General features: G+C 39.0%; 1 protein-coding gene across 1 annotated transcript in view; it reads left to right on the top strand.

The window, feature by feature from the left end:
- YIPF4 (Yip1 domain family, member 4) overlaps window positions 1-3617 on the top strand; it is an 83309-nt gene extending 79692 nt beyond the window's left edge. The window contains exon 5 of the mRNA XM_012652422.1: window positions 3477-3617. Coding sequence (XP_012507876.1) covers window positions 3477-3617 — 141 coding nt within the window. The remainder of the gene's footprint in view (window positions 1-3476) is intronic.
- The last annotated feature ends 14958 nt before the right edge of the window (window positions 3618-18575 follow it).

Consider the following 18575-nt stretch of genomic DNA (forward strand, 5'->3'; position numbering starts at 1 on the left):
CGCCACCATGCCCGGCTAATTTTTTCTATATATTTTTAGTTGTCCAGCTAATTTCTTTCTATTTTTAGTAGAGACGGGGTCTCGCTCTTATTCAGGCTGATCTTGAACTCTTGAGCTCAAACGATCCACCCACCTCGGCCTCCCGGAGTGCTAGGATTACAGGCATGAGCCACTGCGCCCAGCCAACTCATTTTGTTTTTGTTTTCAGGTAGTCATTTCATAACTCTCAATAATATTTCTATGTTAATATTTCTTGATGCATCAATTTTAGACATGTATTTACTCCCACCTTTAAAAGGTAAGGATTTAATTATTTAAGCCCCTCTCCATCCTTCCCATTTTTAATAGTTATATTACCTTTAGTTATTCTTTTGGAAGTCTTTATAACTTAAAATAAGATACTTAAACTCCTGCTTCTTGTTCGTCAACTTTATAGCAGCTCTTGTCTCTCCAGTATGTAAGATAAAGCCATCATCACATTCTCCTTTCATTCTCTCCTCTTTTTCCACCCAACCTCTGTCAGCTTTAATTTCACTTTCTGTCTTTTAATTTCATAACATCAAGGTTAAAGACAACTGCACCCTGTTCTGTAACTATAAATAAATACTCAGTGTTTTGTCTGTAGCTGATTCTAAACTTTGAACAGCAGTAAGCAGCCTTTGCTTTATTATCACTATGTAAATATTACTCGGAGCTACACCAGTACATTTCCTCCTTCACGGTCCACTTTTTGACCCCTCTGCCACCTAAGAGTGAACGTCTTTTTCCTTAAATTCCATCAGTTGTTCAAAATCAAGCCAAATTTTAGTTTGCTTCATATCTAGACCATGGCCTTCTTGCGGTTTTTGTTTTTTCTTATAAATTCTAATTAACTTCCTTTTTCTCTACTGAAAAGAAGACTTATATGCCTCCTTTATCCATCTACAGCATGAAATGCATCCCATTCTCATTCTTGATTACATGCTCCTTGGAGTCCACCGACAGTCTGTGTGGACGGATTGCTTTCCAGCTCTGCCACATCTTGGCTTTCTTCTTCACTGAATTCTTGGTTGGTTGCCAGGTTACTCAAATCCCATGTCTTGATTTTTGCTGGAATACATCAATATGTTTTCTCTTTTAGATCCTGACGTGTCTTTTATTCTCCTTTCTGAAAAAAAAAATGATGTGATATTCACCCATCTGAATTTCTTCTACTTTAAATGTTCTGCTCTTGTGAACTTATCTTCCAACTTCTTTCCTAGATTTCTTACTAGAGAACCACCAATATTATTCTTCAAATGGTGGGCATGTTATCAATTCTGTAACTTGGAGCACATTGGCTCTCTATATAGTGGGATAATAATCCAAATAATATGGAATAACCTAACATGTATTTTGCAGCATAAAATTTGCCAAACTCAGCTGTGAGTTTGACTGGTTTTGTCAAAGTGTCTTGATTTTTAACAGTATTTTCCAATAACATAGATTAACTCAATTTAAGGGTGTGGTCACAATAATTGTAGCTATACTAAGAGAAGACTCAAATTACAAGACCTCAAATTTTATTTTATTTAAATAGTAGACATGAGGTAAACTTTCATTTAGCCTAAAAAATTTAAGCATATTTTAGTGTTTAAAAATATTTTGAAATTCTGCTTCTTAGATTGTTAATTATTTCTTATAAATGTAGCGTAGGATAGGATTAACCTGACAGCCTGAAACTAAAGGCAGGAAAAGACAGAGGCTCTTAAAAGGGATCCATAATCCAAGGAGCTTACCTACAATAAGACAGGAGCTAGTGAGGTTGATCAAGCCTGAGAGATCTGTTGGAAGGATATTGTAGAAAGATAAAAGTCCTCGGTATCTAATCAGGATCTAACACCAAGAGTGGGATAGTGATAGTCCCCACAGGGGGATAGTGAAGATTCACAGAATAAATGGAAGGCAAGTTTCCCAGCTACAAACAAATAATACAGGTAAAGGGGATCACCCAATCAACAAAGATACCGCAGGCTCATATGCAGAGGTGACTTTCCAGACATAAAACAGCCCATAGGGAATGTCAAGGGCTAATCAGAACTGATCATGGCTCTGAACTGGGGCCCAGAGGCCACTCTGTTTGACTGGGCATTAATTTTTAGTGAATGCATCACAGGGAGGGTCTAGGTAGCCCTTGGGTCTGGGAGGAAGTGTGAAGGAGCACTGGGGTGTCCAGGATAGTAGCTGTTGCGGTGTTTTAACCATCTATTCATCCACACTGGTCAGTCTTGGCTCTCTGGATAGGTCTTTGTCCTGGAGCACTTACAGGAATCAGAGACCCGGGTAATGTTTTAACCATCTTTGTAAGAACTTAGCCTCCAAGGTATTAGGCAAAATCCACCCTTCAGAAACTGAGACGTGTAGAAACTCAGCTCCAAAGGGGAGGTTAAGCCAGATGCTGAGAAGCATAGAACAAAGATCCGGTCGGGACAAGCAGCAAAACCAGAGGGTTACTGAATTAGAACTCTGCATATCTTATCAGTCTGGGGTCAAGGTTGGAATCTAAGTGAAGGGCAGGCCAGGACCACGGGGGGAATGATTAGAATAACCTGAATTAGAACATGAGGACTAGGCAGAACATTTCACTGTATAATTTTTCTCTGAAATCCTACTGATTGTACCAGGCAGGGTTCAGTGCAGGAAACAGAAACCACGAAGGGATTTATCATAGAGATTTATGTGCTCAGAAAATCTCTGGAAGAGCCAAAGGAGTAGACTCTAGACAGGGCCTTCAGGAATGACTCCTAAAACAATACAAAACTGACTCACCAAGAGAGCTGTCTCTGAATGAGTTCAAGACCGGGGTTCAGGAATGCAACGTGGCTTCTGTTGCCACAGCAACTGCACCCCAACTCTCAGGAAACTAGAAAAGGAACATTGAAGAAGGTACTATAAAAAATAAAACCTCGCATATCCCTGACCTCAACTGCAGTGGGAAAATAAGAGGAACAGGAAAATAACTTCTACCTCACTTCTGCCTTCCAAATCTCACTCAAGTGTGTCTAATTGGTAGAAGCAATTCACATCCAGAGCTGTCCTTGCAAAGGAGCCAGAACTGTGGATTTTCATGTTCTATTTCTGCAGTGCAGGAAGATACCCTGGAGGAAGGAAGAGTACATTGAGTGAGCCAATCCATATTGTCCACTAAAATGACACACCAATTTTATTTATGTGTTTATTTTTGTACCAAAATGCTGTTTTATTTTGAGCATCTGGGTGCAAATGGGTCGAGGCCAAAGAGTGTCCACCCCGAGGGGGTGAAAGCCTTGGGTTTTATAGACGGTTTTTCCCGAGGGAGTAACACCTGCAGAGATAGGGGAGGGAGGTAGCTTCCTCCTTCTCAGGGGAATAGGAATGCCGGCTTGGCTGCAGCTGCCTGTAGTCTAAGTTAGATTTACAACCTCGGACTCTCCAGACTCCTGCGGCTTTTGTTTCACAGGCTTAATGATATTTTCCAGGTTCCCACTCTAAGTAAACCTAACAGTAACAACGCACAGGGCCCCATGCAGCGGCCCATGGAGCTAGGACCACGGCTGCGGAGCGAGATGTCAGCTGCAGCCCGGCTGTGCGCCAGTGCACGACCGTCACACCGATTTTAAAGTGCAAAAACATACACTGAGTGGGAACAGGAAGGGTCACTTAAGGTATCAGCTAGAGGCCAGGTGCTGTGCAAGGGTGCTGAATTCAGGTTCAACATTTTTCTAAGACATTTATAATCACTGGGGCCTTGATTTGCTTTTAGCAATTGTACCTTATTGGTCAATCCTTTCTTCCTTCAGAAAACTTATCTGACAATTTTATTTTATTTTGTGAATAGATAATGCATTCATATGGTCCATTATTTGAAAAGTTCACAAGGCTGTACAGTAACTGTCCCATAGCTACTCGGTTAACTCTCCCTAGAAGTAAACAATTATCTTTTTATGTGTATCCTCCAGAGATACTTTATACATACACAAGCATATATGTGTATCGTATTCTTCCCTCTCATTTTATGCAATGGCAGCCATCTATGTGCATTGCTGTGCCCTGTTTTTTTCACTTCCTAACAGAGCTTGAAGATTGTTCTATATTACCACAAAAGAGCCTCTTCATTTTTATTCGTAGATGCCTAGTATTCCGTTGTATGATGATATACCATAATTTATTTAACCAGGCCACTATTGATGGACATGTAGATTGCTTCTTTTGCTATTACATATAATGCATCAAGGAATAATCTTGTACACATGCCATTTCACAAGTGTTTAGGCATAGTCACTGAATATTTCTAGACATAGAATTGCTGGTGTTTTTATTATTTAAAAAAGAACATGGACTAGAAATTTTGAGGAATATCCAGAGGCATCAAGGTAGATCTGCAGAGGAAGGTCACTCTAATTTGCATAGATTTGGGTCACTTTATGGTGGGTACTGTAGGATTTTCGCTAAGATCTTTTGTATGCAGGAAGATCACTTGAGCCTGTCAGTTTGAGGTTGCAGTGAGCTATGATGATGCCACTGCACTCACTTTAGCTTGGGCAACAGATTGAGACCCCATCTCAAAAAAACGAAAAATGAAAAAAAAATCATTATGGTACATAGAATCAACAGCATCCTGTTAGTTGTATAAAAGAATGAGGAAGATCTTCATAGACTGATGACTTCATAGACATCATTAAGCAAAAGAAGCAAGGTGCAGGTAACTACGTATTCTTCCAATTGTGTAAAATTATATAGAAGGACAATATGCACCCATATTTGATTATAAATGCATTTTAAATTTCTACAATGATACATAAGAAACTAATTAAGAGTAGTTAACTGTTAGTAGGAGTGGAAGACAAGGCAGGCAAATGGAAGATAGAAGTTGGGGGTGGGGGAAAGGGGGGAGAGGAAAGGAGGGAGGGGGAGAAAGAGATTTTTTAAAAAGACAAAGTATGAAATAAAATAAACTTTAATTCAATAGACCAGAAGTGCAATATAGTAGGAAATCCAGAGTATCCCTCCAAACTCTCTGGAAATCCCTACGGTACCCACATTGTTTCCTAGTTGCCTCCATCTTTGAGTTCCTGCTGCTGCTGACTTCCCTTTTTTCTCTGCCGCTTTACCTCTCTCATGTGTGAGTGTTGTTGCTTTGCCGTCCTGTGTCACAGCTGTGCATCGCTCTGATTCTTTGTTCCCATTATGTCACCACCGCAAGGCTGCCTGTAGCACACATTTACCCAAGGGGGCGGGTACACTGTGGCACATAATCGCCCAGCAAACAACCTCAAACCTTGGACCCTAGTCTTCAAAGTCCCTCAGCCACTCCCTCCTCATGACTGTCCACAAAGAGCCGTGTAACTGGGTTCTTGTCTCCTCTTTGACCTTCTCCCCCATCCTAAGAATTCCCGTGGACTTCTTAGGCCAAGTAGTTGGGCTCTCTCTTTGCCTCTCAGCCCATTCCAGAGGGCTTCAACCAACCAAAGGGAGCCTTTAAGGTGTGTGTGTGCACATGTGCAGGTGTGTCTGCTTGTGTGTGTGAACATTTTATTTTGAAATAATATAAATATTTTAATATTTCACACTATGAAGTCAGATGGGAGTTCAAAGTTCAAACTCTAACTCCTCCACTTACTCATGTCCGATCTTCTTTATCCCTTCAACCCCTTGTTTAACTTTCTTAACTTCTTGCAACCTCAGTGGCATCATCCACAAAACATCAATAATAACAGTTGATACCTTAGGATTATTGTAAGGTATATCTAAGACTTTGTTCCTCTTTAAGTCTTCCCAAACACTGTATTGCCCAAATAGTGACCTATGATTTGAAAAGTTCACCGCAGGTGCTGCCTTATGGGAGAGACTGCTCAGCATCGTGACATTGACTATTCTGACACCATGGAGCAGGTCGGAAGTGGGAGGAGAGATACCCGAAGAGATGAGGGGTGAGCATGATGTGTAAGGATACCTCCCGATTAGACAGGAGCGATCAATCACAGGCCACAGGAAATGTTAGGCATCCAGGACAGATTGTGCTAGCCTAGAAGAGGGTCCTGAAATGCACAGCACATCTCTTTCTTACATGTCAGGTGACTGGACTATCCCCACCTTATTTTATATTCAGGAGACTTGGTATCCCCTCTTAGTTACATGGATCCTCCTTAACTCAATGGGACTGTGCAGCTGGGGCTTGTGCAGGGTCAAGGTGTTGATTCTGGGGCAGGCGGTAGCGATGTTGACGTGTTTGTTCCTCTAGATCATAAGCGCTGCTGGACTAAAACACCATGACAGTCTAAGCACTTACTGTCATGATTTTCTTTATTCACCCCACCCCCCACCAAATCCATGATTTTCCTTCGTTTGACCAACTGTGAAAACAGGGAGTCTTCCTCAACATCTCTCTCTTTCCCTTATCCCAGGCCATCACCCAGTATTGTTGGTTCCATGTTTAAAACATCTCACATTAGCCATTGCACTCCATTTCTTTGCGCTGTGCAGGTTCAAGCCACTATCTTTTATCTCCTCATATGCTCTAGCCTGCTTTGACATTTCCTGTACCTGGGACACTCTTCCCTTGACCCTTCCATTCAGGTTTTCGTTCTATTGGCCTTCCCTGGTCACACCCTCTTAAGTAGCTATCTCCTGGTCACCACTCAGATTCTCTCTTTTACTTCCTTAATTGCATTTCATATAATCTAAAATCACCTTGTTTATTTAGTTGTTTATATTGCATTAGAATATACAGTAGAATATAGAATATCTGTGAGAGGAGAGACTGTCTTTTTCACTCTGCAGCCCCACAATGGAAAACAGTGTCTGGCATTGTTGAATGAATAGATGAATGATCTCCTAATTGATCTTCTTATTTCTGCTCTTGTAGGATGAGGCAAGTGAGATACTTGCCTTAGGTGTAAAATTTGAGGGGGTGTCAAAAACCTCAGTCATCATGATAAATTGTATTTTGATGCTATACTCTAAAAAAATCAAAAGAAATGCAAGAAACCCATGGTGAAAAAAATAGCAAAATTGTAAGTAAAGACAAGATCTGCATTTGCATGATCCTACTGTAGTTTTTTTCATGCTGGACCCAGCCCTGGTTCCAACAGAACTTTAGAGACAGGGTCTCACTCTGTCGCCCAGGCTGGAGTGAGGTGGCATGATCATAGGTCACTGCAGCGTCACAGGCACAAGCCACTGTGCCTGGCTTCCAATAGAACTTTATTTACAGAAATAGGGAGCTGGCCTGTAGGCCATAGTTTACATATTTGACTTTTGAAAATATTGCATTAAAATATAATGTATCTGGATGAGTGGGTATTTTGATAGCCCTTTAAATTGTGCACCTGAAGTGAGCACCTTACTTGCCTTTTGCTACTTGTTGCTTTTAAATTTACTCTTCACACAGCAGCCAGAGTGGGCTCTTTAAAGGCAAATCGTACCATGTCACTCCATTATTAAATAGCTTTCCTTTGTACTATTAAGTCCAAAATTCTTGGCGTGGCCCACACCTACCAGTTCCTATGGGAGCTGGCTCCCGCCCTCTTTGAACATCATTTTGTGCCATCCTTCCCATTGCCTGCTGAATTCCAGCTATACTGGCTGGAATAAGCCAAATAAGTGCCCCAGGACTTTCATACGGAATATGTTCTATCCAGAATATTCTCCTTCCCAAGATATCCCCCATGCTTTCCTTTCCAACTGGTATTTCCTTTTTAAGTTTTAGATGTTGGCTTGACATCCACTTATGTTGTAAAACCTGATGTGACTCTCCAGTCTAAAGCAGTGTCCTTGTCACTTTTTCTTAGCGCTATGAGTTTTTCCTCATACAGTTATCACATGTGCAATCACATATTTATTTTTGTGATTATTTGATTAACAATTGTCTGTCCACTTGATTGTAAACCCCAAGGAGCGGGAGATTATGTCTATTTCTTTGTTCTATTGTTTCTGTCACCTTTGCTCTATCACCAGTGCCTAGTATATAGTAGGTGCTTAATAAATACATAACATAGGGACTGGATTATACAAAATTCTCAATAAGTGTTTGCAAAATTTTTATTAGAAAGGCAAATCAGGTAGCATATTAATGCAAGGAAGGTGGCCAGGTGTGATGGCTCATTCCTGTAATTCCAGCATTTTGGGAAGCCAAGTCAGGTGGATCGCTTGAGACCAGAAGTTCAAGACCAGCCTGGGCAGTACAGAGAGACCCCATCTCTACAAGAAAAAAAAAAAAGAAAGCAAGTAAATGAACTTTCCAGGTGTTTTATTGAACTTCCAATTTGTTTCCACTGGTGTTTTGTTTGTTTGTTCAGTATATTATTTTTTTCTTTAATCTCAGGCTGCAATACTATGTTTACCCTTATCACAGCTGTAGCTTCTGAGGATGTTTATCCTTAATCCAAATTAGCCTGGTGATTTTTTTTCTGATTTCCTGAAAGTGGCAAAGGTAAGTGGATCATTTTCACAGAAGATCTCGTTGCATTAAAAAAAAAAGGTAAGTGGATCAGGTGTCCAAGCCTTTTTTTTTTTTTGTACTTTAATGGATGCAAACAAGCTTTTCAATTAAATGCCTGCCACATTGAAATTTTTATCCATAAATAAGGACTGCTCACATCAAAAAGGCACTAGAGTTTTTCCTATAATTATTCTATATCAAACTCAGAAAACGGAAGATATTCAACATACTTTAGTTCATATGAGTGTGGTTTGGCCAGACAGGAAGAACTCAGCCCATGAAAGAATAGTGGGGTCCCCTTGCTTTTGCTTCCTATCTTCTAGCTCTTTGCATCTCAAAGTATGGTCTGGATATCAGCAGCATCAACCTCAAGGCTGGGAACTTGTCAAATGCAGAATCTGAGGCTCCCACTCCCAGAACCCATATTTTAACAAGAAAAGTTTAAGAGGATGTGTTCTTAGTGAGGGTTTAGAAAAAACAGGTACCCGCTGCAGAATGGAAAAAGACTGTAGTCTAGGCATTTCCAAACCTGGCTGGTATGAAAACCCAATGAGATGCTTGTGTTAAAATATAAACCCTTGGGTTACACCTCCCAGGAAATTCTAATTTTATAGGTCTAGGGTGGAGCTCTAGAATGACTCTGCCAACACATACAGTGACATTTGGAAACTGTTGATTTTGTTCAGTTTTATAATTTAGCACAGGAGCAATTGAGTTAGGAAGCTTTAGCAGCTTCTTCATTGTCACTAGATAGTCACAAAATTGCACTAGAAAAGAAGAATTCTTTGGAGGGCATTGGGGAGAGACTACAGTGTTTAATTTTATTTTTTCATTCTGGTATTTATTTTTTAAATATTTTATTATGAAAAATTTCAAGCACAGAAAAGTCGAGAGATTTTTATAGTAAATAACTGTGTTTCTATGACTCAGATTCCACCATAAACATTTTACTATACTTGATTTATCATATATCTATCCATTTCTATTCATCCATCTATCCATCATAGATCTCTCTGTTTCTTGATGCATTTCAAAGTAAATGCACACATCAACACATTCTTCAAAAGACTGCGTCGAGCTGGACACAGTGGCTCACGCCTGTAATCCCAACACTTTGGGAGGCTGAGGTGGGCGATTGCTTGAGGCCAGGAGTTTCAAGACCAGCCTGGGCAACACAGTGAGACCCCATCTCTACAAAAAAATAAGAAAAATTAACCACGTGGGTGTGGTGTTGCATGCCTGTAGTCCCAGCTACTAGTGAGGCTCAGGCAGGGGAATCACTGGAGCCCAGGAATTGGAGGCTGCAGTGAGTTGTGATCCTGTCACTGCAATCCAGCCTGGGTGACAGAGTGAGACTCTGTCTCTAGAAAAACAAACACAAAACACTGCATCATGCATATGAGATAATTTGTTTTGACTTCTCGTCTTTACATTGTATCACATACTTTCCATAGGAAGGGCAAGAAAACCATGAAGATTAAGAGAAATGAGAAAATATAGTAAAAACATGTAAAAGAAGGAAAAGCAAGAAATATTGGCATATTTAAAGATGATTAACTTAAATTTCTGAAGTACCAAAATACCTCATACAAACCTAGTAAATTTATGCAAATTACTACAGAGGGTAATTTTTTTTTAAGAAAACAATACCTTTTGGATCTGTATTAACTTCATGAAGTCTGATTTTTGGCACTAGATGTAATTTTAGAGCTAACATGTTATTGTTTCCCTGGTAGCATTTCCCTTCTATAAATCATCATATTCACATCCCCCACACATACATCCTGTGACAGCCCTAGCTCTGGACTCTTTCCAGGACATTAGAATACCACTGATGTGAAATGAAACTATATCTGGAAAAATTTGGGGAACTCTATTCCCTTTCCAGTAATGAGAAACAAATCTGGACTATGTGCCTGTTTTCTCCTGAGGGTGGATTTTTTAAAATCTTTTTTTTTTAACTGGGGTAAAAAACATAGAACATAAAATTTACTATCTTAACCTTTTTTTCAAAATGAATAGACTTTAATTTTTAGAAAGTTTTAGATTTACAGAAAATCAGATAGTACAGAGAATTCCCCTATCCCCTTTCCCCTGCATTGTTTCTCCTATTGTTAACGTTTTACATGAGCGTGGTATATTTGTTGCAATAAATAAACCAATACTGACACAATGATTACTAAAGTCCATAGTTTACATTAAGCTTCCCTCTCTGTGTTGTACAGTTCTACTGGTTTTGCCAAATGCGTAAATGTCATGTATCCACCATTACAGCATCACGCAGAATAGTTTCAGCCCTAAAAATCCCCTGTGCTCCATCTATTCATCCTTCCCCGCCTCTCTCCAAACCCGTCGTGACCACTGATCTTTTTACTATCTCTATAGTTTTGTCTTTTATAGAATGTCATACAGTTGGAATCATGTGGTATACAGCCTTTTCAGATGGGCTGCTTTCAGCAAGCAGTATACATTTAAAGTTCCTCCGTGTCTTCCGAGGTTTGATAGCCCGTATCTTTTCATTCCTGAACAACATTCCATTAGATGTACCACAGTTTGTTTGCCATTTATCTATGAAAGGGCATCTTAGTTGCTTCCAGTTTGGGGCAATTATGAATAAAGCTGCTATAAATATTCATGTGTGGGTTTCGTGCGGACATTAGTTTATAACTCTATTGAGTAAAAACCTAGGAGTGTGATTGCTGAATCATTTGGTAAGACTATGTTTAGCTTTATAAGAAACTGCCAGACTGTCTTCCAAAGTGGTTTTACCATCTTCCATTCTTATCAGCAATGAATGAGAGTTCTTCTTGCTCCATATCCTTGCCAGAGTTTGGTAGTATCAGTGTTTTGGATCTCACCCATTCTAATAGGTGAGTAATGGTACTATCTTAGCCATTTTTAAGTGTACAGTTCAGTGGTATTAAGTACATTCACATTGTTTTGCTACTATCACCATCATCCACCCACAGAACTCTTTTCATTTTGCAAAACTGAAACTGTATACCTATTAAACAATAATTCCCCATTTTTCTCTGCCCCTAGTCCCTGGCAACCACCATTCTACTTTGTGTCTCTGTTAATTTGACTACTCTGGGTACCTCATGTAAGTTGATTCATACAGTATTTGTCCTTTTGTGCCTGGCTTATTTCACTTAGCACAGGGTATACATGTTGTAGCATGTGTCAGAATTTCCTTCCTTTCTAAGGTTGAATAATATTCTGTTGTATGCATATATCACAGTTTGCTCCTCCATCATCCGTAGATGGACACTTGAGTTGCTTTCACATATTAGCTATTGTGAATAACGCTCCCATGGACATTTGCGTACAGATATCTCTTCAAGTTTCTACTTTGAGTTCTTTTGAATATATACTCAGAAGTGGAATTACTAGATCAAATAGTAATTCTATTTTTAATATTTTAAAGAACTGTCACACTGTTTTCCACAGCAGCTGTACCATTTTACATTCTCTCCAAAGGTGCACAAGGGTTCTAATTTTTCCACATTTTAGCCAACACTTATTATTTTCTGTTTTTTTGTTAGTAGCCATCCTATTGAGTGTGAGGTGGTATCTCATTGTGGTTTTATCCTTAGGCTGAATTTTAATGATACGTGTACTGTCTGTCAATATCACACCAGATAGAAGGAATTCCTAAGAAGAGCTTTCCATTAGAAATCATTAGAATTTTGTCGTATTTTGTTTACAGCAAATCTGTCTGTAAACTTCAGCAGAGAGCTTAATTAATTTGGGCATTAAGGTGATGATGTTTAATTTCGTTGTAGTTTAGAAATTTTTAATTATCCTTTGTTTAAATTTAGGGATTCCTTTATTAACATCAAGCATTCATTTAGTGCAATGTTTGTATATGGCTCAATAGTGTGTGTGTGAGTGTGAGTGTGTGTGTGTGTGTGTGTGTGTTTGTATGTGTGTTGTGGGTTTTACCAGTGTGGTATCAATGATCCCAAATTCTAGCTCTCATGGTCTAACCTCAGCTACCCATTCAGAGTTCCCCTTGGTGGTGTTTTTTCTATAAGCTTCTGGATTAGTTATGCCCCTCTGTCTCTCTGCTGCTCCATAGCTCCAGACACAGGTCTCCATTCAGCTAGAGCCCCTGCTTTCCCCTTTGCCAATCAGCAGCAGCAGTTCTAGGGCAGCTTATCTCTCTTAGGGCTCAACCTCTACTCCTCCTCCTATCTGGCCCCCCCCAGTAAAAGGGGTAGAGAGTGGGAAGTGAGAAGCTCTACTCCTTATGCTTTTTACTTCTTTTTCTTCCCTTGTTGTAGTAACTTCCAGTAAGTTTCAGAACTTCCAGTACTATGTTGAACAAAAGAGTAGTAAGGGCAGATGTCCTTGACTTTTCACTGATTTCAGAGGAAAAGCATAGTCTTTCATTGTCAGGTATGATGCTAGCTGTAGGTTTTTTTGTAGACGCTTTTTATCAAGATGAGGAAATTTCCCTCTATTTTTAGTTTGCTGAGAGTTGGGGTTTTCTTCCCCCATGAATGGGTGTCGAATTTTGTCAAATGCTTTTCTGCATTTCGCCTGATTTCTGAGTCCACATTTCTGATTCCAGCCAATTCTGCTTTACAGAATGATTGTGCACAGGAAGGAATTTCTACTTCCTTTCACCACCTATGCCTAAAATGGTTTGGCTGGAGGCCCTCATGTCAAAATGGACCAGCCTTGAAAATCAGTACATTTTTCAGTGTTGAGGGTATTTTCTCTTGACATCATGTGCAGAAAGACATCAACAACACAGTTGATGCTGAATTTTACCCAGTCTTGCCCAATTCCATTTTTATAATCACTGCAATTGAAGGAACCTCTTTTTTTTTTTAAGCCAGTCAAATTTAGCAGGGTGGGGGGTTGTATATCAACTTTAGTGACACTAATGTTAATAAGTTCTGATAACCCACTATCATTGGACCAGCCATGAACCTCTAAACTGTAGTTTTTAAGGTATTAGCAAGTTTTCAAACGAAAATACATATGGAGCTGTCCAGAAAGTATCCAGCCATTGTTAATATGTAATTTTCATATTACATGGCTAGATACTTTCTGGACACCACTCATATTCACAAAAAGAAGCAACAAGTTATGCTGAAGAGTGCTCCTTGAGACAGTTGTTTTGCAGTATTCTATGATTAATGAGTTTTTGAAATCTTGGTGAAAGGAGGTTAAATAGTATTTTTTTTTGAAACAGAGTCTCCCTCTGTTGCCCGGGCTAGAGTGCCGTGGCATCAGCCTAGCTCACAGCAACCTCAAACTCCTGTGCTCAAGCAATCCTCCTGTCTCAGCCTCCCAGAGTGCTAAGATTACAGGCGTGAGCCACCGCACCCGGCCTTAAATAGAATTCTTTAGCATAGGATGTCTCAGAGCTTTTGATATATGCTAATGTGTAGTATACATCTCCCAAGAAGAGAAATATAGAGAGAGTTGTTTCCCAAATTTGATTATGGAGTGTTCTATTTCAGAACATCTCTTGGGTAATTAGCTTTGGAGAATGCAGGTGAAGGCAGTCTAAATTCATGAGAGAAAAGAAATTTTTCCTGATCAAAAAAAGGAACACAGGCTAATGTAAAACTCTTGCTCAGTTCTACTCAAGATAGTGTAACGTTAAAGTACATTTAGTTAAAGTTGCTAGTTTGTTTTCCCTATCAGTAAGATGTGGGCTTCATTTGCCTTGGAGGCCTATTCAGGGAAATCTTTCAGATTAAAGGAAAAGTTTGGCCAAAAGGGATCTTGAGAGATTAAAACTTTAAAATTGGAGTCTTTACAGTTTCTACTTGTGCCCTAAAAATTTTAAAAACTGTTTTAGAAGGACACCCCGGTTACATTTAGATTTGATTATTTGTAGTCCTTTATCTCAAGGCACTGAAGTTTTGAACAGGAGGGTTAAATTAGTGGTATGAGTTCTGGAGTCATTCTGTGCAAGTTAAAATCTAGGTTACTGATACCCCTATCCCACAAGTTGTGAGGCCATGGGCACGCCATGTAACCTCTCTGTATTCCAATTTTTACAGTTTACAAGTACTTTCCCAAGTACCTATAATAAACCTAAGTAACTAGGGCAAGAAATATCATCTCCATTTGACACTTGGTGAAACATTCTCAGAATGTGTAAGTGACTTGCCCATGTTCAAAGATAGAGGTCATCAATGATGCCACAGAGACTCAAAATCAGATATTCATTCACACTTTACTATGACAAAGATTCTTTGCTTGGCCAAACTTTGGTCAGCCTTCTGAATCTTCTGCTAGGTCCATCTGGGCACTTCCTTATAAAATCCAGTTTTAGCAAAAGGCCCTGTGAAGTCAGTTTAGCAAGAACCTCTCTTCCTTAATATCTGATCAGGTTCCTCATCTTTCACCATCCCCCAGGTGATGTCTTGTCACTCTGGCCTGTCTTCAGCAAGAATCCCATTATGTTGGTTTAGCCAGAATCTCACTTAGCCCTGAGATTTCCTCTTAATTTTCCAACTACTGGTCCTGCAGTGCTCCTTGGTGAATCAGACTCCTGAATAATTGCTTCAGACAAATGTGTGTCGAAGCTGATAATAAAAGATTTTGACTCCTAAGGTATGAGTTCTGATGCTGCGTTAGAGTTCCAGGCTTCTTTTGAAAGGTACCTCCTGGGCCAGAAGATCTTCCTGGTTCCTTATTCTGAGTGGAAAAGATTATTCCCTCACTCCCTGGGCTGAAAGTCTCTTCTTCCTTACTTTCTGTGAGTCTTCTCTATTCTCTATTGGATCCTATTTCTCTGATGGGAACTTCTCTGTCACCTGAAACCTCTCTTTTTAACCCCTGTTAACTATATGCTCAGCCAACTCTGTTCATCTCTGCAAAACCCTTTCCTTCCCATTCCAACCCCTTAGTCACCACTAGGCCCCCCTAGCCTCCACTAGGAGCTCTTGAGGAACTTACGGGCTCTTCAAAAGCAAGCACCTAAGGCTGAAAAGAAAAAAAAGAAGGAACGATTTGGAAACTGGACAAATTTTAAAAATCTTAAAAAGACTTTTCCACAAATACTGGTAAAAAAGGTTTAACCTTTATTGAGTAGGTAAACTCAACTTGTCCCATTTTCATAAGAAACACAATTTGGATAAAAATATAAAGTGGACATAAACTAGTGAGTTTATATTACTCTATTTTACTGCCTTATGACTAAATTTTTAAAATGAAAAGCCAGCCAAGCATGGTGGCACACACCTGTACTCCCAGCTACTCAGGAGGTTGAGGCAGGAAAATTGCTTGAATCTAGGAGTTTAAATTCAGCCTGGGCAATATAGCGAGACTCTGTCTTTAAAAAATGGAAAGAAAGAAAGAGAAAAGTCATAAGGCCATAATATCTGGTTGCATCTGTCTGAATGTTTATATATGTATGTGTCTATGTTTTTATGTTATGCATACATGATATTTTTCTATCTCTGATGGTATTAGCAAACTAAAATACCGAAATTGGCTTACGGATAAATGAGTACTCAAATAACTTAACTATTCATAAAACTCTCAGAAAAATAGAAATTGACCCAAATGTTTTTTTAAGTTCTTGTGAGCTGGTGTAATCTTTGGTAAATAAAAGCTAGTTTTAAAATTGTTGGTAAAATAAAAATAGGCATGTCTTCAGAATCGTCAGCATTAAATACAATATAGACATACATTTTTACCTGGGTTTGTTGGTCAGACAGGTTTGTATTGTCTCTGCTAGATATTTAAGGCCATAAAACTATAAATCCAACTAAGAGCAGAATGCACAGTAAAAATGAATTGTTTAATGGCTTGATGCATTTAAGTCATGGAAGTAAAAAATAAAAGAGTTTGTAAAAGGGGGGAAATTTTTTTTTGTGTGGTCAAAGCTGACTGAGATTGGATAGATTCATTTATAAGGTTTTTTTTTTTTTTTTTTTTTGAGACAGAGTCTCACTGTGTTGCCCGGGCTAGAGTGCCGTGGCGTCAGCCTAGCTCACAGCAACCTCAAACTCCTGGGCTCAAGCGATCCTTCTGCCTCAGCCTCCCGGGTAGCATGCGCCACCATGCCCGGCTAATTTTTTCTATGTATTTTTAGTTGTCTGATTAATTTCCTTCTATTTTTAGTAGAGACGGGGTCTCGCTCTTGCTGAGGCTGGTTTCGAACTCCTGAGCTCAAACAATCCACCCGCCTCGGCCTCCCAGAGAGCTAGGATTACAGGCGTGAGCCACCATGCCCGGCCCATTTATAAGGTTTTTATCAAAAATTAGTTTTAGTAAGATAGTTGGTCCTTGTATCCATGGGTTCTGCATCCATGGATTCAACCAAGTATCAAAAGTATTTGGCGAAAAAATTGCACAAAGTTCCAAAACCAAAACTTAAATTTGCCATATGCCAAGTACTATGTGGAATCTACACAAATGAAGTAATGTGTAGACATTGTATTAGGTATTATAAGTAATATAGAGATGATTTAAAGTATATAGGAGGATGTGCATAGGTTATATGCAAATACTATGCCATTTTATATAAGGGACTTGAGCATTCACAGAGCTTCATATTTGCAGGGAGTCTGGAACCAATCCCCCATGTATACTGTACACTGATGCAAAAGTAGAATTTAGACTTCTCTGTTAAAATGACAACGTTTTCTTAGAGTATTGGTCTAAGAATGAGAACAGTTTTCCTTATCTTTTAAGTAATTGGACTAGGAAACAAAAATTTGTGTCTTGTCAATATAATTTCTTGTGCTTCACATTGTCTTCTATTAGCTGACTGATAACATAAGAAAAGTGAGTCTTATCAATATTAAAAGAGCTAAGTTTTTGTTCATAACCATGTAACCTTCTGTATTTGCCTTTAAAATTTTTTATTATCACTTTGATTAACTAGATAACCAAGATCATATTTAATCAAGTGTTTTAAATTTTTTGACATTGTTGACAAACTTCCCCAAATCAAATTCTAAATTAAGTCTTTTTGATCTCAAATTAACCTTGAGATTTTCCAGTTGAGCCCCTGAAAAGCTCAAAGAATTATTTCTCACTTTGTAAAAGAGAAATATGAAACTTATTAGGCTAATTTGATATGTTATATTATATGGGAAGCATTGTCAAATAAGTGATGCTAACCCTCCTTTAAGTTATATTTATGGGTATGTTATTTTTTATTAATCAGTGATTCAAAAATTATGACATTCCTAGAAATCTAATATGTTATTAGGCATAATTTTGATTATGTTAAAATGTTATATGCCACACAAGTAACCAAATTTCCTTGTCAATTGCATCATTATATTGAACCCATCATATTTTTAATTGTGGCCATTTTAAGTATTTGTTATCCATAGACAGTTATTGTTTTACTTTAATTCTTCTGTAAAAGTATTTACAATCAGTTACAGTCCAAAATTGTTCTTCTTCAAGAAGATTAATTAAAAAGACTTGAATAAGTACCCTGGAATACAGGTTATTGATAACTTTAAGATCATACCATTGGGCTGGGCATGGTGGCTCATGCCTGCAATCCTAGCACTTTGGGAGGCCAAGGTGGGAGGATTTCTTGAGGCCAGGAGTTTGAGACCAGCCTGAGCAAGAGCGAGACCCCGTCTCTACAAAAAATAGAAAAATCAGCCACATATGGTGGTGAATGCCTATAGTCCCAGCTACTTGGAAGATGGCTGAGATGGAGGATTGCTTGACCCAGGAGTCTGAGGTTGCAGTGAGCTATGATGACACCACTGTACTCTAGCCCAGACAATAGAGCAGGACCCTGTCTCCAAAAAAAAAGTTAGACTCTGTAAGAATTTCTAGACCTCTAGTAAAACTGATGGGTTCATGGGTTCGTGAAACTGCTAACCAAGATCAAGCAGAACAAGAATTAATTTAGTTGGTCCAAGGGCTGTGGGTTATTGTTAAGCTGATTTACCATTGTTTCCCTCCACGACCACACTTGACTAGCTTTATAAAAAAAGAAAGAATTAATTACATGGTATTAAATAAACTGATGAATATAATTTTTTTGTTGTTGTTGAGACAAAGTGTCACTCTGTTGCCTGGGCTAGAGTGCTGTGGCATCAGCCCAGCTTACAGCAACCTCAGACTTCTGGGCTCAAGCAATCTTACTGTCTCAGCCTACCGAGTAACTGGGACTACAGGCATGCGCCAC

Source organism: Propithecus coquereli, unplaced genomic scaffold (assembly GCF_000956105.1).
Source record: "Propithecus coquereli isolate 6110/MARCELLA unplaced genomic scaffold, Pcoq_1.0 Scaffold39, whole genome shotgun sequence".
Classification (NCBI taxonomy): domain Eukaryota; kingdom Metazoa; phylum Chordata; class Mammalia; order Primates; family Indriidae; genus Propithecus; species Propithecus coquereli.